At 42.9% G+C, this 25,984-nt stretch overlaps 1 protein-coding gene across 1 annotated transcript in view; it reads right to left on the bottom strand.

The window, feature by feature from the left end:
* The window catches only part of LOC308311116 (copine-8), a 73,756-nt gene that overhangs the window by 13,703 nt on the left and 34,069 nt on the right, over positions 1 to 25,984 (bottom strand). The window contains exons 5-13 of the mRNA XM_080757657.1: positions 24,162 to 24,201; positions 19,938 to 20,014; positions 11,436 to 11,499; positions 9,334 to 9,437; positions 8,936 to 9,040; positions 6,499 to 6,540; positions 4,768 to 4,843; positions 2,741 to 2,794; positions 1,010 to 1,071 (exon numbers count right to left, since the gene is read on the bottom strand). Of these exons, the coding sequence (XP_080613783.1) occupies positions 1,010 to 1,071; positions 2,741 to 2,794; positions 4,768 to 4,843; positions 6,499 to 6,540; positions 8,936 to 9,040; positions 9,334 to 9,437; positions 11,436 to 11,499; positions 19,938 to 20,014; positions 24,162 to 24,201 (624 nt within the window). The remainder of the gene's footprint in view (positions 1 to 1,009; positions 1,072 to 2,740; positions 2,795 to 4,767; positions 4,844 to 6,498; positions 6,541 to 8,935; positions 9,041 to 9,333; positions 9,438 to 11,435; positions 11,500 to 19,937; positions 20,015 to 24,161; positions 24,202 to 25,984) is intronic.

The raw sequence follows: 25,984 nt of genomic DNA, 5'->3' as shown, positions 1-25,984 counted from the left end.
TACAGTTATGATTGTAGAATTTACACAGGCCTTTATTAGGCAGATCACTGACTGCACTGGGCATACTATAGTATACCCAGCTATAGCTTTAAAACTATAGTACATTATAGACATCTGAAGCGTGAGTACCCAACATTAGTTCACTTTGACCAATGCAAGCAGGCAGGTTTTGTTGATGGACTCAGAGATGAGCAGAGAGTCTTGAAGGGCCCGCTCGCACGTGCACTACAGAGTAGTCAGTCAGCACATCTGAAACGCATGCCAACATTAAATTCCCATGATGTCTCGCTGGTTTGTAGGCAGTGCTGGCAGGTCGGTTTTCCAGTGTGTCGTGCAACGCTGTCTCACTTCCAAAAGGTAAATTTTTACTTTTTGTGCCAATTCTTTTTATTTTTATGGATCGTCAGTGTAGGATTTTGAGCACTCAAGAGTTACAGACACATAAGGGTCCATTTTGTTCCTAACTTGCTGGGGACCCCCTGGAACTCCATCAAGGACCACTGGGGGTCCCGACTTTGAGAACCACTGAGACCTGCACATCGTGAGCCTTGCTCAAGGACAACGCAGCCAATTATTTTTACATTGGCCAATGCGTCAGGCCCGGCGGCAGGAGACAACGGTGTAGGGGTCATTTGCATAAGTAGAGGGGGCATCCATACATTTGCATACCTATGGGCGCTTGGCACCTGTCTGTCTGTACGCTGCATTCTGTGCTACTAGAAGTGGTGTGCGCCCTTAAAAAAAATCTTGACTAGGGGGTCAAGGTGGTCCGTTTAAGGGGTCAACGACCCATTTTGACCCCCCGTGGCGCTGTATATTCATTTATTTCAAATCGTTGCTATCGGGCAGAAACCTCTTATCTACATTCAAGTTATTTCTTATATCTTTAAGAAGCCCAAAAGGCAAACATTCAGTGCTAAAAGCACAAATGAATCGTTCATCGCAAATATTCTGTACAACATGGTCAAGTAGAATTTCCTGATCGCGACAGTACTGGATGTTGACCTACCCTCCTTTGATGTAGTCCAGGAACGTGACTTCCATATCGACCAGGAAGGACAGCAGTGTTACCTGCGGAGGAATGACACAACAGGTCAATTCTCCTTCTACAATCTACAGCACTGCCACCCACGTGTGGAATGTCCTGAACCCATCCTCTTTAAAACAGGCCTGAATATCCACCTTTCCGGAGGCCAAAGGGGGAGGTAAATATTCACTTCTCCCTTAGACAAGTGACCACCCACATTTTTTTCTTCCTACTATAGTTTTATATTTGTTTTGATATTGAATTATGTTATGTTGATGAATTGAATAGGACCCTATTGGAAACAAGACCATGAGGACTTTTATGGTGTTATCCTTTCAGACCAAGGGCCCCATCTTGCGTCAGAGACACTAAATCCGTAATTTGGGGATTTAGCATTGCGTATGTGTTCCCCCGTAAAAAATGCTATCTTGTACCCCAGGCTAAATCCCTAAAACACCAGCTCCACCCAGAACTTCACCCTCAACATCGACCAACCTCCCCCCACATCCGTAACCTTGGTGTCACATTTGACTCCACCTTCTCATTCCTCCCCCACATAAACCAGATCACCAAAACCGCCTTCTTCCACCTCAGGAATATCGCCCGCCTCCAGCCCTCTCTGACTTTCCCTGCTGCCGAAACCCTCCTCCACACATTCATTACATCCCGGATTGACTACTGCAACAGTATCCTCAATGGCACCACCTCCAAAGTCCTCAACAAACTACAACACATGCAAAACTCAGCTGCGCATCTGCTCACCAGTACACGCTCCAGGGACCACATTACACCCGTCCTCCACGACCTACACTGGCTCCCCGTCAAACAAAGAATTCACTACAAAATCCTGCTCACCACCTACAAAGCTCTCAATAACCTGTCTCCCCCCTACCTCTCCGATCTTCTCGAACCATATGTCCTCCTCCGACCCCTCAGGTCCAGTGAAGCCAACCTCCTAAAGGTCTGCAAGGCCAAGTACCTGGGGGGACAGGGCCTTCTACGTTTCGGCCCCCAACCTCTGGAATGAACTACCCAACCATCTCAGAGTTGCTCCCTCTCTCCTCTCATTCAAAACCTCACTCAAAACCCACCTCTTCAGGATAGCTTTCCCCAGCTGAGGTCTGGTTAAGATGTCCCCCCTTCCCTCGTTTATCCTTTTATCTTTTTAACCTTGTACTGTTGTTGTAACTGTTTTGCTTAGTTTTTTTTTTCTAATAAAGTCTGTTCCTAGTGTTCTTATGTAAAGCGCTTTGGGTATTTAGAAAAGCGCTATATAAATCCGAGCTAATATTATTATCCACTCTGCGAGTCCGTGACCATCAATTACATGAACTACCATTACAAATCATGATGGTACGTATGTGGGGAAGCAGCATTTAGTTTGTATGCACCACATATCTGGAACAACCTCACAGAAAACTGCAGGTCTACTGCCACGCTTTTTCTTGCCTTTGCAGACACACTGTAACTGTGTCTGCACATTTTTACTTATTTTGTTTTATGTAAATATTTATGTCATTGTATAACAGTTTCCTTTGCTTGATTTTCAGTGCAAAGCACATTGAATTGCTTTGTTATTGAAATGTTGTATTTGTATCAAATGTTATACATTGGTACACCAAATATTAAAAATAAATACTATACTAATCAATAAAGACTACTAAATATATCTACAGATATAATTATGCTATATGAGACGCCATCCAGTCATACCGTTCCAGAGTTGAGGTATTTTTTCTTCTTTCCTTTCTTCTTTGGATTTATCACCTATAGGGATGAGAAACAAGAGTGGATTTATCACCTATGGGGTGAAAAACAGAGTGACTGGATTACTCTCATTTTGTCTGTCCATTTTGTACATCCATCCATCCATCCATCCGCTCATAAAGTTGTACATACAGTAGGTTATTGTACATATTAAAGCTGCACGGTATAACTTTTCTCCTCTGCACCAGATTTGAACCCGGTCTCCTGCTTAATTGCTGAATCTTTCCACCATTGAGCCAATAGTCGGTCTGCTTGCTCATGGGATGAATTGAAAAGAACCCTTTCAGCACTAGCATTTATTGAAAAAATTGAATCTAATTCACGCCAGCATTTTTCTAGTCGAGCTCTTATTTTGAAAAGCCACAGTTCCAGTCTACCGGAAGTAGCTTATCCTAGGACGCTCAACGAGCCGATCGAGACAGGCCTTGTTTACAATGTGAATCCAAACCGGGGCACTGGAACGCTCCACATCGCCAGCTTTGTGCCGTCAAAGAAATGCTGTTTTGACCAAAATGCCATCTGGGACGAGGAATAGGAGATACAGGCGATTGAAAGAAACGGATAGATTGGATTATTATGGCGACGACGATCTATGATGGACGATCCAGTGCTGTGCTAACAACATAGCTAGCTAACCGGCTAACGTAAGTAGCATTATGGCTCGATCGATCGAATGCACTATAAAAGCGCAATTGCCATTAATCAATGGCCGTAGATTAATGCCAATTGAAGCCTAATTTTGATACTAACGCTACAAACCTGACCTTTGACACAATCTAAATTCATCTCATTCATTCATTCAATCTAAGTTTCAATAGAAGAGCAGTGAGACAAAATACAACTACCCCAAATGTATAAATTGTATCAACTCAGTCGTTGAAACCAGGAACCAGGCAATCACGTGATCAGATCATTATTTACTCTGGCAGTGAATGTTAATATACTAAGATACCATACAGATTGGACAAAATTACATTTTATTCATAAAAAATAAAGCTACATAGTGAGGCTTTAATTCATGAAGGCCAGCATACAATACTTGACACAACATAATGTGTGTAAAGATGAGCTATTAATGATGTGTTAAATGTTTGTTAATAGTTGGGATTATTATTTAAAACTATGCCTTATAAACAGTTAATAGCCACTCCCACTGACATGGAGATGGAAGAGTGACTGAGCAAGAGGAATGACTTTTACCTCAGTGACTCAACTTAAAACCTTGCCATCTGATACACATTGATTGATTGCAACAGCTTGCAACAAAAACTAAGAGGTATAGATTTATACAAAAGGATGATGCTAAAAGGATATTATTATTTCCATTGAGGTTCTATGCATTTAATTCATCAAGACATTTAAAGGTTTTGAAGGAGAGTAAGGAGTCATCACTTTTGTATGACTGTTGCTAGGGCATTCCACATTTGGATTACTTTGGGGGCTCGCGGCCTGAAAAGTTGATCGGTGATCGATGACCTTGAGCAAGGTTCTCAAACAACCCGATGAGTGGAGCCGTTTCGGGCACTAGCTCCCAGTGCTGTGTGTAAATATGCAGCAGGATTAAATGCGTGCAGTCAACCTTCCATGGATAAATAAAGACTAGACTATACTGAATCCCATTCATCCAAAGCCGTCGCCCTTGGCTTCACTGGTTTGCAAAAACAGAGTGGAAAAAGATGAACCTCAATTAATTTAGTGTTTCATCCTGGGACACTGCTGGGAATACAACCTACAACCAAACAACTGCACACAGGCTTTTAAAGGCCCATAGCGCTGAAGTCAAAATTACTACGTAATAGGCTACGTGCTTTCTCCACCGCTAATATTAGAACCGTTGGATTTTAGGACACGACTTTGAAGGTGAAGTGCAAATGACTGTGTGTTCATACTGTAAGTGATATGCAGTCAGGAGGGCATGTTCTCCATAAAATGCACATCACACTTCACACACGCACGCACACACTCTCTCTCACCTCATAGACATTGAACTGGCTCTGGCCTCTGGACAGCTCTCTGTAGCTGGTGCTGAACTCTCCTATGAAGTCATGGCTAGAGAATAGAGATACAGGAGAGAGAGAGAGAGAGAGAGAGAGAGAGAGAGAGAGAGAGAGAGAGAGAGAGAGTGCGTGCGTGCGTGCGTGCGTGCGTGGAGAGGGAGAGAAGGACAGGGAAAAGAATCAAGATACAAGAGATTTACATTTAGATGACAGTATCATTGCTACAGTACGATGCGATAGTTCCACAAAATAGAGGAAGCTATCTTCTGAGTTTCTAATGAAATCACACATACTGTATGAACCTGAGGCCGATTCTAAAAGATGTCTTCTAAATCCTCACAGTTTTCTGACAAATGTATGTTGCTAGTACTGTATATCATTGGTGCTCAAAACCTTTTCATGTCAAGGACCCCAAAATGTGTTCCAGGAACCTCCCAGAAGCAATGATTGGGGTTATAAGGTTTGTTTTTTTTTCAAAAAAGGGTACAGTATTTGTTAAAATTTTGTTTGTGGAGTTGTGGACACCCCCACCAGTTCATTAAGTATGCCTGGTTTGACACATGAAAAACTGGAAAAATACAAAAATTGTGGCATTGTGGACCTAAGCTCATATTGCTATTGTGAATAGCCAACCAATGTGCTATATTCATATAAAATCTAAAATGAACAGATGCTTTCCTGGTCTTAAAAGGTTAATTGCGACCGAAGGTCGCGGATAACTATGAAACCTCGCGTTTTTGTCACGTCACTCACAACAATTCCCATCATGTCACCTAACTCAAATCCCCTTCGCTCACACCAGGTCATCGTGACATCAGCCCCCTGGTCACCCCAGGCAAGCCCCCAGGTGCCCAGGTCATTGTGACATCATCATGACATCAACGACCAAATAAGATAGCTTGTCTCGCTGCAGTGGTGCACGATCCGAACTTAACAGGGATGAAGACATTTCTAACCCAACGATATCCGGTTTGTAAAGCCAGATATCACTGAGGACATTTGGATTGTAAGGCCAAATATCATGTCTTGTCCGGAAGGCAATGGAGTCTCTCGTGAGGAGCATAGCAAATGCTGCTAGCTCCCTAAACCTCTTCGGATTTTTTTGTGGTGCAACCACTCCTACAACCAGCAATGTCCGTGCGTATCTATGTATCAGTGGTCTGTCATGACTCATGAGCATATGAGGAGTAGTATATGACAGAGAGGGATAATGCTGTGCCTGCTGCCTGCTAATGAGAGAGAAAGAGAGAGAGAGAGAGGTAGGGGGCGGGGAATTGCACCACTCAGTTCACACGGGTGTGATTTTCTTATATATATATATTTCACTAGATGCTTGTCATGATGACGATGCCAGCCAACTGAGTATGTATCACCATGACGATGCCAGGCGTGTATATACATATTATGATGTTTCTACACTAGTCTGATGTCAGTGCAGGATACCGCCGCCCCATGCCAAAGAGCAAACGCGCGCCCGGCAGTCTGCCGTCAAATAGGGGGATGCGTGCACGCGGCCTCGCCCCCAGGCGTCTTACTGGTATAGTACAGTACTAAAATGATTGATTGATTACTTAACATCAATGTAGTAGTATATTACAATACAATAATAGGTAAAATAATGGATGATTACTTCTCAATGTATAGTAACGATATATGTATTTAGGTATAGTAGAAAACAATGGTTGTTGATCTGGGTGTTGATCTTACCTTCCATCGCGGTCCCAGTCGTACACTTCGATCTTGATCGTTCTGTCGTTTGGGGGGGGGGGGGGGGGGTGGTTGGGGACAACATCAGAGCTTGGATTAGATTAGACAAGACTAAAGGTTCTTTGAAACGGGCAGCGATTAACGCACCTAGTAATTCCTTTTCAATGAGACATGCAGGTTTTTTTCTGTACGTGCGGAGACGTCGAGGGTGCGACAACACACGTGTATTTACGTGGGCACGGCCCCGTGAAATTGTCGAGGCTGTGTAACTCATCTAGAGTTAATCCTACAGACTGACTCTTGTGAGATTCTGACTCTTTGGACGTCACTCGAATTTCCTTCCTTTCATCGTGTTCTCAATAGGGTTCAGATATATCCTCCAGGTAGGCCTTAAAACCCTCAATACTTTGTAACCTTCTCCATTGGCTCGGTACTTGGCCTTTTCTTTTTCCCCTGTACACCAAACCTCTTTGATCTAAAAGCCCCCACTCGCTCACACGTGCTCACACACACAAACACCCACGGGACACACTGAGTGGATGAAAACGAGCGCTCCTTTGGGAATCACCAGGAGTGAGAATGGGCAGGCAGCGACTGATGATGTCACTCTCTGGGGACAGAGCTGTCCTGCTTGACCGGCACAGCACTTCTCATGAGAAACCGTTTAGCACGCGTGTGTGTGCGCGCTACCCGTGCGTGCGACATGTGTGCGCGTGCGCAAATGTGTTCCCATAGGATGGGTATAGAGTATAGGACGACACAATCCATCAAAGCAGAGTTGATAAAATGTCAAAGGAGCAACGGGGCCAATCCGACAGTTCACTCATCATCTTAAGCCCAATCTTTCGGGGGCTGCTCTGTGCGTGAGTGTGTGTGTGTGTGTGTGTGCGTGTGCTCTGTGCTGTCGATGCTTTATGTGCACGCTGTGATATTAAAGTGTATCAATCAATCTTATTAAGCTTTTGTTAAGCCTCATCTGTGCAATTCATGTGCTGCTCTGCTCAAGGCTTCACTGAGTGGTGTGTGTGTGTGTGTGTGTGTGTGTGTGTGTGTGTGTGTGTGTGTGTGTGTGCGTGCGTGCGTGCGTGCGTGCGTGTGTGCACCAAACGATGCAACATCACTTATCAGCAGCAGGACACAGCTCCCCATTGTCTGCTAGATGAACTCTGTTCTCGTCCCCTCTCTTATCTCGTCACTCACACCCGAGATGGGGTAGAAAATGTGTGTTGCGTGCGTGCAAGACACTACACACACAATAAGACTCGGTTTCAAGCGAGGGGAGCATCCGCTGTCTGGTCAATGAAGTGGTCTGCACCCCCCCAAAATAATCCTATTTGAACTGGGGACCCCCTAATTGTTGAAGTTGAGGCATTACATTTAGGTTGACTCAATTCCACAGGTAAATGTTGTGAAAATCCCAATCTACAAGCTTGTAGTGCGACACGCACACACACAAAGCGCCCTTCTGTCATTCTTTCCTCTGTGCATAACCTTTGGCCATCTATCCAGGGTAATCAAAATGTCTATGAGAGCAATATACATGAGAGCTCCTCTTCTCTCACTGGGTTATGGCATGTCATGCCAATCCATCACAGCTGTCAAGGCTGTCAGAAACAGCTTACTGTATAGACACTGACAACTGGTGGCCTGACTATGGCGCAAAGTATATGGAAGCTATGTAAAAACCTGTATGAAAGGGAGTGAAAGCTCAACAAAGTATTAAGGGTTTAAGTTGGTTAAATGTCTGAAAATCTAAATACACATTCACATGAATCCAACATATTAAAAACAATAATTACACAACATAAATTATATTGATAGTGCTGTAAAAAAAGTGAAGCTATGTATGGAATCTATGAAAAGGTTTAATCTGCAACTCAATGTCATACAATATTTAGTGGGGGGTCTCTGCTTCATCTCTCTCTTAGCCAAAAAAACATCATTGAAGACCCCTGGTATGGAAGCTATGTGAAAACCTTCTTCACTCAATGAATAGTGGACACACTATTATGAACAGAAGTGCATTCAAAAATCTAAAATTACATAGATGCTTTCCCGGTTTTAATGGGTCTAATGCAACTGAACAACTGATCAACTATGTACTGGAATGGTCAAGAGGTCCACACATTTCAACGGGTGGAGGATCAAAAAAAGTAACTAAGAAAGGAAAGAGGAGATCCGCACACCGTTTTAAAATCTCCCATTGAGTGTCTATCCTGATTAAATTAATATAGAGACCTGAACATTTTTTGTGAGCTGGTGAGACATGGATTGGAGACTCCTGTTACTGAACAAATACCAATGAGTATCACAGTATACTGTAGAGCTATTTAACACTTAGCCTAAATGTCTTACTGTACTGTTCCCACACGGGCTGTTTACATTCCTCACTAATCAAAATAGTCCAATCAATCCATTTCCAAACCACCAAACTGACCTGTCATAGTCTCCATTGCACAGAGCCCTGGCTGGGATCTTGAAGGCCTGCCACACAGGATTCAACGTGTTCTTCACCACTTCTGTTTTATGGCAGATGGTAAATCTGCGCGCGCATGCATGCACACGCACACGCACACGACACACACACACACACACACACACACACACACACACACACACACACACACACACACACGCACACGCACACGCACACGCACACACACACACACACACACACGCACACACGCACGCACGCAAGTTTATCAAAAGAAATTCGATACAAAACAATTTCCTCCAGGGGTAAGAGGAGGAACTGAGCTGAAAATGAATGTATGACAAAAAAAACCAAGAGGAAATAGAGGGAGGGGTGAAAACTATATACTACTATATACTCACGTTCCATCTTCGTTGCTGCGGTAGAAGACCAGGAAGGGGTCCGACTTCCCAAAGAAATCCATCTTGTCCAGTTTGTTCCCACAGAACTGCATCATCACAGCTTCCTATACGGAGAAAGAGAGGCCACAGGTTCAAATCCATTTCGAAAACCAATAAAGGCTATACCAAGTCAGGTGACAGAAAGTTGCGTTATTTCTGTTGGCCAACACTTTCCGTAAACTATAAACCAGTTTAAAAAATGTCTTCTTTTCCATCTACTCTATGAACTACTTCTCACTGCCAATCACATTTATTGAGGTTTTTTTTCTTCTCCAAAGCCCACACCACCAATCACGTGTTTTGACGTGTGTTGTGTGTTTTTAGTTTTTAGTTTTTATGTTACCGTAGATGGCGCTCTTCGCTAACATATTGGTCACCATTTAACCCTCAATACAGGGAAAAATCATTAAATTTTTTAGACGAGGGATATTCAATAGGGGGTCCGGGACCCCTAGGGGGTCCTCAGAGTTAATACAGGGGGGCGACCAAATCTTTGGGTGATAGGATACATTTCTTTTTACATCCCTATTCTGAGGAGAACTTTTGCCAACGTTCTTGATGGGTTAATGTCATTGTTTGTCTGCACACCTGGTCGACTCTCCAGCATGGATGAAATAATCAGTCAGTGACATTCTGAGTGTTTTAAACTCTCACACAGTGTCTTCTGTCAGAGAAAAGCAACTGCACTGCTCTGATCACAGCAACTCACATTGTGCAAGTAGGCACGGAATAAAATGAACATAAATGGAAATAATTAATTGAAAAAGGAAAGGGGGAAAAAATAATACCTCACACCTAAAAACGGAGTAGTTCTTTAATCAACACCAGCTGTGGAGGAGGAATCAGGAAGCATGGGAAATAAACTGGTGAGCTTCATTTGTATTGGCTTTTATCGATGTGTATCTCTACATGTCATCATGCAGCACGTTTTAGTTTTCAGGAAGTAATTTAAAAAATATTTTTATGGACTTTTGATATAAAAAGACAAAAATGAGAACTTTTGGCATCCATTGTTAGGTATGCCCATATGATGACCACGGATATGCTCTATTTTTCGTTTCACTACGCCTTTAAGCCATTCAATCCAGTAATCTATCTATTAACCACACAAACCCTATTCTGTTCCCTATTCTGTGGCCAATATTTGGCAAGAATAGCAGATCTGCAAGCTTGTGACACATTGTGAGCTTGTAGATTGGCTGATATTTGGTGTACAAGCAGAGGAGGTGGAAAAACAGGAGCAGACCCAAGTAGAGCCCGGAGGTCAACTAAATATAATCGGGATCTATTCATCTATCTATTAATTAATCTACAATATGCACCCATTTAACCAGAAATTAGTCCGTCCCGCCGCCAATTACTCAATTATTACTAACTGTCTTCACTGGTGGATAGATGGAGGAACAGATAACAGTATAAGGACGCAGAGTAGGCTATACACCTCACATAGTCCCCAGAAGAGAAGAGAGAGAGAGAGAGAGAGAGAGAGAGAGAGAGAGAGAGAGAGAGAGACCCGAGTACACTTCATTGGACTATAATGGTACTTACGTGTCTCATAGGGATGCTGTGAAGTGTGGACTATGGGGCTTTGTGAGATAGAGAATGTCTAATACAATACAACCACCTTAAGGACTATAAATCATTGTATCTCTGCACTCTTTACAGTTTACAAATGACCTCGGTACATAGAAATACTGTACTGTACATCTGAACAGAGCAATTACCTTTAATTACATTTGTATAAATTGCTGCCAAGTGAATGTGAAACATTGAAATACTGATATCATCTTTAGTTTATACCAAGCTAACATTCTCCAATTAAATTATGGATATATAACTATTTATTACAGAAAATGCAGTTTTTATAGTTTAAGATTGTCTTGCAAGTTGCAATGTAACACAGCTCTTTTATTTAGTTCCTATTTATATTCAATATGTAATTGTGTATGCATTGTTTTGTTCCACTGTTGCTTTGGTAATGCATTTTTCCTCATGCCAATAACGCATTGAATAGAACATTTACTGAAGATATGTAAATGAGTGTGTTTATAATTAAAACTCACTCTGCAGTTACTCAGTTCCTCAGCTTTCACAATGATGGTCCCACATTTCTTCCCTGGAACCCCCCTGTTGAGCACGCGCACACACACACACACACACACACACGCGCACACACACACACACACACACAATTTTTAAAACATTTTTAAACAAAATAATATTCATTAATTCATTCCAATGTTCAATGCCAAAAACACAAATCATTAATCACAAATATTTGTGTGACAATTAACACAAGTGGTTTCGAGCCAACTCGAAACTGTCACAGTCACAGACTTTTGTCATTTATTGTACAGTCTACTGTAGGTCTTGTATTTCTATGTATTGTTCCCTGGTCTAGTTTTCTTGGTTCTATGTTTGTTTGCTCCAGCTGTGTCTCATTTTTGTAATCAACCCTCATGTGTATATCAGTCTTGTTCCCCAGTCAGTCCTTGTTGAGTCATTGTATCCTGTCACCTGTTTAAGTCTGTTTTAAGTTGTTCATGTTCACCTGTCTTCTGAATTAAAACACCAATTCATGGTTTTGAACACTACTGTACATGCCTGGCTGTCCTGCGCTTGGGTCCATACCTCACCTACAAGTGACAGAAACGTTGTCAATAAATGTATCTTTTGGAGTGTGCGGGTTCCCTTCTCTTTTCCCATGTGTGCAAACAAAACATAGTCTGTGTGATCCGTCTCATCTCATAGGATTGTACAGTGTATGTGTGCCTTACTGTACATGTACTGTATACAATTTACAATTCAGGCATTTAGCAGACACTCTTAATCCAGAGTGATTTACAGTAAGCAAGGTAAACACGAGGTAATACATCAGATGCATAGAAATAGTAATCTATAGTAGATATAAAATAGTAATTTATAGATCAGCTATTTTTTCGGTGTATGACACTCGCACACAACAGAGTATAAATCATGTTTAATGAATTCCAATCCCGAAACCCATCCGTTAAATGTCTAATCCTAATCTGAATATATTTGTAATTGTAAACCTAACTCCATCCTGTCTTTTTCAACCATAAAACAACCAATTTTCTTCACAAGTATAGAAATGCATGGACACACACACACACACACACACACACACACACACACACACACACACACACACCCCTAAACTCTCCCCCCTCTATTTGTGGACAGACACACTGGTCATGAGTCATGAGGCGTGTGAGTGTCATTGCACATGTGAAGTAACCGTTACCGAAGGCGCAGTGGTCTCGACAGGAAAGGTGAAGTTGGGGCGTAGAACTGGCAATTTGGGTGTCTGTCGGCATGGACCAGGGTCAACGGTAAATAGGCTGTCGTTGCTGTCGGGCAGAAAACTCTTACAGTATGTTTTCCCCAATAGGACCACCCGGTCGGTCATCACACTATTGGCTCAGGAATGTCTTGGGTGATAATACTTGATGATACTACAGCCGCGTCACACAGAAGCTAGCAAGCAAAAGTAGCAGATCCAAAACTACAAGCGACACGTTTTGAGCTTGCATATCTGCTACATTTGATGCTTTTGAATTGGAATCCTGAAAAATTTAACAGTTTTGGACGTGTGAGGTTTTCACCCGACAGGGACGATAGTGAAAGAAAGCTGCACTCACGTCCTGTGCCATTTCTCGTCACTTCAGTTGGGGTAAGAACCACACAAAGCCCTTTCTATCTACTTTAGGCCGGAGTTTCCCAAACAGTGGGTCGGGATCCATGTTTGGGTCACTGACCAATTTGTATGGATCGGAAGTAAATATGCCTGCACGTTGTGAGATCTGCTATTTTTGGACAATAATGCCCCCAGGATAGGAACGGCACCAATCCTAGCAGAATACTATCTGGACTGGTACATACATGTATGACCACTCACAAGCGCACAAACGCACATACACAGAATGTGTCGTTATAGGCAGTACAGAAGAATGTCACTGCGTGCGGATGCAGTCCTCGTCGACGAGAAAGCCACTCAGGCAGTTATTTAGACGCCATAGAATTGGGGTCGAGGACCTCAGCATGAAGATAATTCAAGCCCCAATGAGGCTTGGCAGTAAAGTGGCTTTTCAGGTGACAGGCGTATCATAAAGAAATATATCCCAGAGCTCTGCTTTGTGTTGGTTTATTTATAGCTAGGGGTCTACAACAGAAAGGCCCAGTAGCCCTCCTCGGTCCTTAGAGTTAGTACAGGAGAGCCACCATATCTTTGTGTGATAGGAAGTAAATGTATTAAATTCTTTAACCACTTCAACTAGCATCAAAATTGCAGCAAATAGCAGATTTACAAGCTCACAACTTGTAGAGCTTCCTGAAGAATAAAATGTGGAATTAGCTGGTTTCTCCCCGACAGCAGAGATATATATATATTTAGAGCAAACATTTTTGAGCTGAGCACACTGCTCCAATGACTGGCTTTGTGTGTCCCACTCCCTATGTGTCTACGTATGTCTGTTTGGGGTATGAACAGTAATACCACTATAATACCTACAGGAGCCTACTAACAATAAAACTGTACTGTACAGTACAGTACAGAGTACAGAACAATACAGTAACTATCACTATAAAAGTATAGTTGCACCGCTCAGTTCACACACCGTGGGTGTGTCAGATAAGCGTGCACACCCCGTACAATACAGTACAAGTAGTACAGCACAGTACAGTACAGAACGAGAGTAATACAGTACAAGTACAGTACGAGTAGTACAGTACAGAACAAGTAGTACAGTACAGAATGAGTAGTACAGTACAGTACGAGTAGTACAGTAGTGTATGGTGTACAGTGCAGTACACTACAGTACAGATTATGAGTACAGATGAGTAGCCCAACACACACACAGAGAGACATTGATCACTGCAACGCACACGCACACGCACACACACACACACACACACACACATCACAAGTCAAGAGCAAAGATTCCAAGATGTCGCTATGACAACTCTCCAGGCAGTGATGGAAGAAGTACTCACATTTTTTACTTAAGCGATAGTATCAATACTGCAATGTAGAAATACTTAAAACAAATTGTTACAAGTAAAATTCCAGTAATCAAAACGTACTTGAGTAAAGGCACAAAAGTACTGGCATCAAAACAATGTCCATTTAACAAGTTCAATTATAAAGCACATTGCGACGCATTGTCGCGGTGGAGAGGTACCTGTAGATCTGCCATTTTCAGAGCACGACACAAAATGCAACCTATAGTATGTCATTCACGACGGGAACCCCTTTTGGGGTTCTTGTTGCTATGTACAGGGCGACTGTGGCTCAGGAGGTAGAGCAGGTCGTCCAATGATCCATGGGTCGGCGGTTCGAATCCCGGCCCCTCCTGTCTACATGTCGAAGTGTCCTTGGGCAAGACACTGAACCCCAAATTGCTCCCGATGTGCTGATTGGTGCCTTGCATGGCTTCCCGCCACAATAGGTGTATGAATGTGTATGTGAATGGGTGAATGTAATGCATAATCTATGTAAAGCGCCTTGGATGTAATGAATTTAATTAATTTTTCAGAAAACTTAGTTCTGGATTTATAAGGCGTTTTTAGAATCGGGCTAGTCCTAAATGGGACAAATCAGCCACTCTTCAGAAGACTTTGATTGAGAAATATGGCTCACTAATTCCACCTTCCTGAGCTTCCTCCATCTCATCGTCTCACTCTCTCCCTCACACACATCATCTCTGCCTGTCTCTCTCCCTCACACACTCCATCTCATCGTCTCTCTCTCTCCCTCACACACATCATCTCTGCCTGTCTCTCCCTCACACACATCATCTCTGCCTGTCTCTCTCCCTCACACACTCCATCTCATCGTCTCTCTCTCTCCCTCACACACATCATCTCTGCCTGTCTCTCTCTCCCTCACACACATCATCTCTGCCTGTCTCTCCCTCACACACATCATCTCTGCCTGTCTCTCTCCCTCACACACTCCATCTCATCGTCTCTCTCTCTCCCTCACACACATCATCTCTGCCTGTCTCTCTCTCCCTCATACACATCATCTCTGCCTGTCTCTCTCTCTCTCCCTCACACACATCATCTCTGCCTGTCTCTCTCTCCCTCACACACATCATCTCTGCCTGTCTCTCTCTCCCTCACACACATCATCTCTGCCTGTCTCTCTCCCTCACACACATAATCTCTGCCTGTCTCTCTCTCCCTCACACACATCATCTCTGCCTGTCTCTCTCCCTCACACACATCATCTCTGCCTGTCTCTCCCTCACACACATCATCTCTGCCTGTCTCTCTCTCCCTCACACACATCATCTCTGCCTGTCTCTCTCCCTCACACACATCATCTCTGCCTGTCTCTCCCTCACACACATCATCTCTGCCTGTCTCTTTGAAGCTATGCTGTGAATCCCATAATCAATATGCATGGATTTGCAATCAGTGTCTGGAGAGAGACACAGTTAATTAAGCCATTTTGGGCGGGAACCCCTTTTGGTGTTAGCATTATGTTATGCTTTAGCTATTGAAAAATATCAGATCTACAAGCTCATAGCGCGCTCTGCTATTTTTGAAAAATCGAAGAACGATAGCTTTTTCAGAAAACTGTCAGGATGTAGAAGACATTTTTAGAATCTGATCTCAGGTCAGAATGGGTTAAGTCAGCACCACCTCTACCCACCCACCCACACACGTGTTGTGCTCACATGTACATCCATTATTACCCTTGTGTAGAAAGTTACTTGGACCATGGAGACCAAAGATTCCGCCCATTAATGGCATAATGTACTGTAGATGGTTTTGTTTTCCATATAGTCTGTTTGACAGAAACCAACTATCTCCATTTTTCAGTGTGTGTATGTGTATGTGTGTGTGCGCGTGCGTGCGTGCGTGCGTGCATGTGCGTGCGTACGTGCATGATTGAACTAAAATAATAGGAAAAAGTGGTTCTGACTAAACCACCCCCTAACTCCATCGGATCCTCAAACTGTCGTTCAAACCACCTAACTCCAAATTACGTTTTTTTTCCTTCATCATTCTAATCAGCTTTTTTTGGCTAGCCTGCCCTTCCATACAGGCTATAGGTCTTTAAATCTATAAATGTAAAACTGTAAACTGTAATTAATATGTGAAGACATATGAGGACAATAAGCCTAGCCCTAGATCATAGACAGAGAAGTGATGAAGAGTGTGTGGCAAATGTGGAGGCAGGTGGAGTGCTGGTCAGACCGTGATGAGCTGACGCACACAACAATGTGGCCTCTCTGATTCTGGTAGTGGAATGACGGACACAATAACCATCTCCACATTAATGGTCTGCAGTATTTGTTTCTGCCCGACAGCAGAGATATGCAGAGAACTGAGAGAAGTGTTTCCTTTGCGTATATTGTTTTGTGTAAAGCACATTGAATTACCTTGTTGTTGAAATGTGCTGTACAAATAAATGTACCTTTCCTTTGCCTCACAGGAGAGCGTGCATAGAGGCTTGACAATCATTATCATTATGAACATGCAAGATATGAACCGCGTCGCAACATGTAACGTTATACTGTAGATAAACGATACCCCCACTTAATTCTCGGAGGCTAATGTGCTGTCTGTGATTTTGAACTGATCGGCGATGTTCGGAGGTCTTTTCTGATTAGCTCATCGGTCATTATCCAAAAATAACAAACCGCTGAATTCAGTGATTTACCAATCAGAATCCAGCATTCAACCAAGCCGTGTAATACAGCATAATGTTGTCTTACGGACCAGTAAGAGTGTCCAATTAGAATGGACCTGTAACACTCAATTGAATTGAAATGGTCCCCGACTACCCGTAAAGAGAAAATCAAATAGAGGTCTGAATACTATACAAATGACAAAGATTAAGACTCACTGACAGACGACGCACGCACGGGCACTGGCGCGCGCACGCACACACACACACACACACACACACACACACACACACACACACACACACACACACACACACACACACACACACACACACACACACACACACACACACACACACACACACACACACACACACACACACACACACACACACACACACACACACACACACACACACACACACACACACACACACACACACACACACACACACACACACACACACACACACACACACTCTGCAAGGTTGATTGAAAGTGTAATTAACTATAATTAACACTCATTAGGTCTTCTCTGTCACAGGTGTGAGTCTGACGAGATTGCTCGCACGCACACACACACACACACACACACACACGCACACGCACAAACAAACACACACACACACACACACACACACACACACACACACACTCAGCAACAAAAAGCCAATCAAAGTGTATAACTAGGTCTAACACTGTCACTGTGGTGTCCAGTTGTAACATGAGTCATACAGTATGCAATGACTTAAGCATGTCAGAGCATGTCCTTCCCGTCAACATCAAATATTGTCAAAATGTGCAAAATATAGCAGCTCTACAAGCTCGCAATGCATCACGATGCAATGTGCTGTGAGCTTGTAGATCTGCTATTTCTGCCTTTGTTTCATTTATTTATAGTTTTTTTTTGTTGGTTTGTTTTTGCGATGGCCGATCTACAAGCTCATAACACATCATGTATACGACAGAGTATAAAATAAGAATATAGCTAACCCGGAATACACTGGAAAGTGTTTTCTTCAAAGCAAGGTAACTTAGCTCACGTGTTGTTCACCACGAGCAATCATGGACCCACAGGTGAATTGCTGTGCAAGGTTTTATTAAATTCACTGGATAGAAAGCCGCCTATCTCCCTGGCCTTGAATGAAGTTAATTAAAGTTGCCTCTGCAACAGATTAGGGTTGTTTAAAGCCATCATTGTATTCTATATAAATCCCCCAGTTAAGTTTCACTATCAATTTCACTGGCTTTTGAAATAATTGAAAAGCTTAACTTTAGTTGAAAGTTTAGTTGATAAAACAAGCAAAATACTAGGCAGAAGGCAGGAAAATATTTCCTGAAAGGAAAGGGATTACTTTGCTTCAGATGGCTTACTTTCCTTATACAGATTACCTTCCTTATATGCATATTACTTTCCTTTATGTGGACTGGACTACTCTATTCTTCATTCTTTATTATGCCCATTATTAGCTTCCACAAAGGCGTTGTGATAGTCTTCCTTGGGTCCACTCAAAATGAATACAATAAAAAACAGACAATAGTTCAAATTGCGCTATAAAAAAGACAAAATAGTTATCAGCTAAATAAGTGAAGTCGCTGGTGTGTGTGTGTGTGTGTGCCTTACCACTGATATAGCAACATACGTTTTTCAAACAACTGTTTGAGGATTAGAAGACATTTGCAGGCCAATCGGCCTCAGGTGGGTTTAACCCATTTTGGGCGGGAACCCCTTTTGTTGTTTTAAACATTATGTTATAATTTAGCTATTGAAAAATAGCAGATCTACAAGCTCATAGCGTGCCACCGAGTGGCGCGCTACGAGCTTGTAGGTCTGCTATTTTTGAAAAATCGTGAAAATATTTATTTCAGAAAACTGGAGGATTTAGATTTTTTTTATTTTATTTCGAGGTCAGGCCTAAATGGATTTTAAAGGTGTTTATCTCAGCTGAACGTGAGTCTATTTGCACAAGGGCCTACAGTATGTTCTAGATCTGTTGCTCGTTATGATATCGCTGTACTCTGCTTCTATTTTTAACCTCATGTATACAGATACCTGTTACACCGCTTTTTTTTTGGCACATTGTTGTTCGGGCAGAAACCTTTTCTCTCATATTTTAACTTTTTATGTTATTATGTTTGTTTTTTGCTAATGCCCTACTACTTGATCGTACTACTGTGTCACACAAAAAGTGTCAAAAAGTGCAGAACTACAAGCTCAAAACATGTCGCATCACGATTTGTTGTTTTTGAATTTGAATCCACTAAAAGCAACCATTTGGGAAATTACGTCTAATCTTTGTCCACTGGGCTATATCGATATATCAAGCACCTCAAAATTGTATGCAAGTACAGTACTTGAGTAAACAAGAGCGGTGCCCGGCTGTAGAGCACCGAGTCAGTAACGATGGAAGTTGGTGATCCATGCCCCGCCCGGCTATAAAGTACCCGTTCCACCCATCTGTCCCTTATATATTTCTGTATCTGTCTCTCTGACCCCTTTCCCACCGGTTGGTTCCCCAATGGGAACCGGTTCAGTTCGTTTTGGTTCTTAGTCCATGAGCCAGAGCTCCAAAATTGGAACGTTAATTATGAATCGAGTGGGCAAAAAAAAGTTACATTACAACGTGTAGAGTTGTTAGTGGGTATGAAAACAAAGGAGCACCACTGGAAGAGTGGTGTAGTGTGGACATCCCGTCTTTACACATGTATAGTTAACTAAGGTGTGTGTGTGTGTGTGTGTGTGTGTGTGTGTGTGTGCGTGTGTGTGTGTGTGTGTGTGTGTGTGTACGTGTGTGTGTGTGTGTGTGTGTGTGTGTGTGTGTGTGCGCGCACACGCATGCATGTATGAAAGTCAAATGATCAATGTCAGGCCTTACAGCTATAGGATAAATCAGATGGACTCACCCCATAGGCTTGTCCAATCGGCTGCCTAGCGAGCCCACCACCTCCCCGAGAGTACAGTGTGCCTGGCCCAGGAAGTCCTGCAGGGGGCGACATAGAGAAGAAAACACACTCAATGTAGTCGATGTATTACTTATAGCAGTGGTTCCCAAACTGGGGGTCCCCCAAATGATGTTGGGGGACGGGGGTCCCCAGATCATTAGCTTAACCCATTTTGACCTGAGATCAGATTCTAAAAATGTCTTCTACAACCTGACAGTTTTCTGAAAAAGCTGTTTCTATGTCAGTCGTTCTTCGATTTTTCAAAAATAGCAGACCCACAAGCTCGTAGCGCCCACAAGCTAGTAGCGTGCCACTCGGTGGCGCGCTATGAGCTTGTAGATCTGCTATTTTTCAATAGCTAAAGCATAACATAATGCTAACACCTGCCTAAAATGGGTTAATGTGGAACATTGTTTTCTCACTCAACAGTATCTTTATTGAAATCCTTTTTAGACCTTTTTTTATACCAAATTACATAACAGCTTACCGGCTCATATTCGGTTAATAACATTGCTTAGGTTGTTCAAAACAGCGCTCTCACTGTGAGACCCCCTCCCCTGTTCATGCTTTGACAAATCATCACTATAACATACTCATTAACATGTCTTTTAAGTAACCAACGATCCATTTAAGTACCCTGTGTTTTTTTGTCTTGTCTTGTTCTCTTGTCTGCCAACTGTCTGTTAAATGTTTGTCTAATTCACTTAGAAAATCTCTAGATCTCCTTGAAAACGAGATGATTCATTCAAGGGGCTATTCCCAATAAAGAATTTCCATAAATGAGCACTTTATGTATTCAAAAGGATAGAAGCACAAAACACCCAGCAGGCTTTACTTCCACTGTGGTCCTTTTTAGGGAAGGGGAGACAGGAAGCAAAAGCAGCCTGCCAGCCAGGGTATTTCATAGGGTATTTCACAGCCAGGGTATATATCACAGCCAGGGTATATCACAGCCAGGGTATTTCATTTTAACGTCTACTCTGGCCTTTCAATGCACCCCAACAGTTTTTGAAGTTACTCCTTTCAATTTGATATCCATTTTGTTGGACACACCCCGCTCCTATACAGTACATAAACCCATTTCAACCATTTTTTAACCATGTTAGAATCATACAGAAACACACGTGCATGGTTTTTCTGACATAGGCTATAGTGTCCTTCTAATTCATCGCTACTCAACCCGTGGCATTTGTAGATGGGCTCGAGTTAGGTACACAACACCATTTTTTTGCACTTTGTGCAAAGAAGATTGTGACCTTTTTCGGATCAACTGACAACCTCTCTCTCCCCATCCCTCCTTCTCTCGCTCTCTCCCTCCCCCATCTCCCCCTCTCTCTCTCTCTGTCTCTCTCGTGTCTCTCGTCATGTAGTAGTTGTGTTTACTGTCAAAACAAGACGAAAAAGGTAGGAACAAGTTTGTTTGTTTCCAAAACTGTAATTTATACAGATACAAAGTCAAGTTTATACCGATGAAAATCACAAATGATTTACGATCGTCGGGTGCGGTTATAATGGAGGCTCAACGGAGCTGGGTGTATTTTTATTTAGCGCACACGCACGCAGGCACGCACGCACACGCACGCACGCACGCACACTGCAGAGGGTGGGGAGGAGTAACCGTTTTGTATTTATTATTTATTTTCTGTAATATTTATTATAGTGTTTATTTATTATAATGTTAGTAGTCATAAAAAATAAAAGGGACGCTTTTCCAATGAGAGTTATACCTGTCATGGCTATTTGTTCACTATTGTGAGGTTTATTGTATATGACTAAGCGAGTTTCAACTGTGATTTACTCTGTAATGGTAGATGGTAAGAACTAAATTTTTTTAAATAATACAGTAACCTTCAAGTCTATATTTTGATACGGGCACCAAGTCATATAAAAAGAATGTCCTTGGATGTGTTTTTATCAAAACTGTGTTTTTCTTCATAACAGATTTTTGAGATACATGCATGAATAGACAAGGTACATTCAGACAATTAAACATCACATGACATAACGCACACAAGGCTAAAGGCTTTTAAAAATGCACTAAAACGGGTGGGGGGGGGGGACTATCGCCTATCACCTTCTGCATAAAGTAAACTCATCACGTAGAAGTTGTATTAAACAACGTTATTACAGACTCCACTTACTTAATTACTATTCGTACCCGGGTCTGCCGCATAGGAGGTCACATTTCTAAGCCACTCTCTCAAGATAATGACTTAAAAGGGATATTAAAGGGCTAATTCACTTCCAAAAACACTTTTGGTCATTTTATCATCTATTCAGGCTTATTCACATAAGACCCGAGACAGTTTTAAAGTTGCTCGATTCAGTATTGTTGTGGGCATGTTGTGGGCCTCTATACCACCGTTTCCCAAACAGTGGGTCAGGACCCATATGTGGGCCACGGATACATTTGTATGGGTCGCGAGTGAATACCCCTCTATTTTTGGTTTCCTACATTTCGTTTTTAATTATTATTTCAAAAGATTCTTACGTCTCTAAATGGTTTGATGAATTGAAAATGGTGGGCCCTATTGTAAACAAGTGTAATGCTTGGTGTCGTCCACTCACAGTTAACAGTTTTTGTATTGAGTTGTACTTATGTAATATACTGTAATTATGCAAACTGTCAATCAATCAATCAATCAATCAATGCTGTTGAAACGGATGAAACATCAACAAAATAGCTTAGGTATGAGCTTCACTGCCCTCTAGGTGTTGAAATGAATGGTGGTGGCGTCCTCCAGACAGTCTATGAGCACACTCAGCACAGAGGACCTCAGAGGCTGTCTGGAGGACACACCGAATAGGACGCCTTTCTTTGATTCCTGTACAGACACAGACAGTCATGAACTCACAGACACTACTATTGCGACCAAAGGTTGCAATAATAGGCTGAGTTGTCAGTACCCAGATTTGAACACACAAACTTCCAAGGTCCAAGGGCAAGAGCTCTACTGGCTGAGCTACACTGCACAGTTGTTCCATTGTAAACAGCAAAATCATTCAGTGTCTTTGATAACAATCGTATATCCTGGTTTATTGGATCATTGTCCATTACTACAGTGTGTTCGATGTTCATGTTTTCACGTACAAATTTCAGATAATGGTCCATAGATTGTCTTTGTGTGTAGGACGTTTCACATAAATTGCTCAAAAATCCAGGCAGAAAATCAGGTATAAGCATTTTTCAAACTGAGCTTACTTGTCAAAGTGACAGATGTGTCTACGGTCGTACTATATGAAAGTGGTGACCGTCAATTTACCTTTTAGCATTGCTCCGGTTGCTATGGGGATCCTTTCTCAGTTCAAAGTATTAAAGTCCGTGGGAAAATACTTGGAACCGAGAAAGTGCACGGGAAAATACTTGGAACCGAGAAAGTGCACAGGAAAATACTTGGAACTGAGAAAGTGCAAAAATACTTGGAACCGAGAAAGTGCACAGGAAAATACTTGGATCACCCCCCCAAGTATTTGAGTGAGTATTTGAGTGAGTGAGTGAGTGAGTGAGTGAGAAAATTGCTGAAATAATTATGAATATGACGTGGTGAGAGGTTATGGATTGGTGATTTTCGAAAGATTATACTAAACATGTGAAATGGGACAGATCTGCTTTTGGTACTAAGTATAATTTAATTCCAGGAGTACTTTTGCATTTCAACTTTCTGAATGCAGGCCTTTTACTGCAAAGTCGTGGTGTTGCTTTAAAAAAAAAATCACACCCGTGTGAAGTGAGTGGTGCACTTGACCCTACAGCCCAATGCTCATGGCTCACTGGGGTGACCCTACAGCCCGATGCTCATGGCTCACTGGGGTGACCCTACAGCCCGATGCTCAGGGCTCACTGGGGTGACCCTACAGCCCAATGCTTAGGGCTCACTGGGGTGACCCTACAGCCCAATGCTTAGGGCTCACTGGGGTGACCCTACAGCCCAATGCTTAGGGCTCACTGGGGTGACCCTACAGCCCAATGCTTAAGGCTCACTGGGGTGACCCTACAGCCCAATGCTCATGGCTCACTGGGGTGACCCTATACAGTTCACACCACATGGGGCTCTAATGCCTAACAGCGTGTCCTGCCAGATCATTTGCAGCATGTCACTCGGCTGCTCTCTCCATGTTTCCTGTGTACACTGACAATACAATAATGAATACGAATGAAACATAATTTGTCAAATTGGTACTCACATGTTTGGACAGGTTGGCACTCTTGGAGTCAACATCATACCTGGAAGACAGGAAGGAAACGGAACACGTCAGGGACTACCATAGAGTATTAAAAGGATAGAGACTGATCTGGCGCGAAGCTCCGCCCCCTCTGCTATTCATGTCAGTGGAAGTTGCTCAGTGGCGTTTTGAAGCTCCCGGAAGGACCGTCTACTTCCACCTTTTTTCGATTTGGGCACAACATTTTGGTGCCCAAATGCGGAAGTGCAACCGAGCGCTCAATGTTAAAGCCCAGCTGCACGGGGTTGACTCGTCATGAATCCACGGGTCCGCCTGCAGTTCTTCCTCTTACCACTAGGGCCCAGTGCTTCAATGTTGGAGCGCCTCACTGGCCCCTTGGGGACTACACCCCAACAACCACAAGAAGGGCAGATAGTATGAATCACGTGTGGACGCTCCTCCTCCCATGTGGGGCTGATTGTCTGGGCGACACGAGAGGCAATCACACAGCCAGTTCACTCAGCCAATCACACAGCCAGTTCACTCAGCCAAACACACAGCCAGTTCACTCAGCCAATCACACAGCCAGTTCACTCAGCCAAACACACAGCCAGTTCACTCAGCCAATCACACAGCCAGTTCACTCAGCCAATCACACTGCCAGTTCACTCAGCCAAACACACAGCCAGTTCACTCAGCCAATCACACAGCCAGTTCACTCAGCCAAACACAGCCAGTTCACTCAGCCAATCACACAGCCAGTTTACTCAGCCAATCACACTGCCAGTTCACTCAGCCAAACACACAGCCAGTTCACTCAGCCAATCACACAGCCAGTTCACTCAGCCAATCACACTGCCAGTTCACTCAGCCAAACACACAGCCAGTTCACTCAGCCAATCACACAGCCAGTTCACTCAGCCAATCACACAGCCAGTTCACTCAGCCAAACACAGCCAGTTCACTCAGCCAATCACACAGCCAGTTCACTCAGCCAAACACACAGCCTGTTCACTCAGCCAATACACAGCCAGTTCACTCAGCCAATCACACTGCCAGTTCACTCAGGCAATCATTATCACACAGCCAGTTCACTCAGCGACCGGAGAAAGTGTTTGACAGCTCAGGTCATTTCACCCGCCACTAAAATTGAATTGCTCTTTTCTGCGGCCAAACTTGTGGCCATTTATTCTGCAAGAACACTTTGGCGAATAGGCGCCGTAATGACTCTGTGTGTGACAGTGTGTGTAATTGAACTCTACCCCCCCCCCCCCACACACACACACACACACACACACACACACACACACACACACACAAATCCCAGGCCCCGGTGTCCTCAGTTTTGGGGGCAATCTTAAATAAAGGAAGAAAACTTCACTTAAAGGTAGAGTAAGTGATTTCACTCAAAAAACCTTAGGTTTCGTTTTTGGCTGTGGGACCTAAGCCTTCGTCCAATCAGGATAGAGAGTCAAAAACGAAACCTAAGGTTTTTTGACCCCCAGGGGTTAACTGGGGACAGGGAGGAACTCCTTATATGGTCAGCACACTCTATAGTAGAGAGGATTATCACAACAAAACAAAAAAATAAGTGATATTTGAATTAAGTGAAATCACTTACTCTACCTTTAAAAAGAAAGACTTTTCACTTCATCCAAAGCAAAGCTCTGGAGCAAACCAATATAACGTTAACGTTGGGGCAATAAACCTTGTGTCTTTCAACTTTTTATGTTTTGTTGCAAATAAATGCCCTACTTTGGTACACTACAGTATCACACAAAAGTGGTCATAAATAAGGTGTCGCGTTGTGAGCAAGTAGTTCAGTTCAGTTCAGTTTTATTTTC

This window comes from Protomyctophum bolini, assembly GCF_963924005.1.
Source record: "Protomyctophum bolini genome assembly, chromosome: 23".
In the NCBI taxonomy this organism is placed as follows: Eukaryota; Metazoa; Chordata; class Actinopteri; order Myctophiformes; family Myctophidae; genus Protomyctophum; species Protomyctophum bolini.
This window is presented reverse-complemented; position numbering and strand designations above follow the sequence as displayed.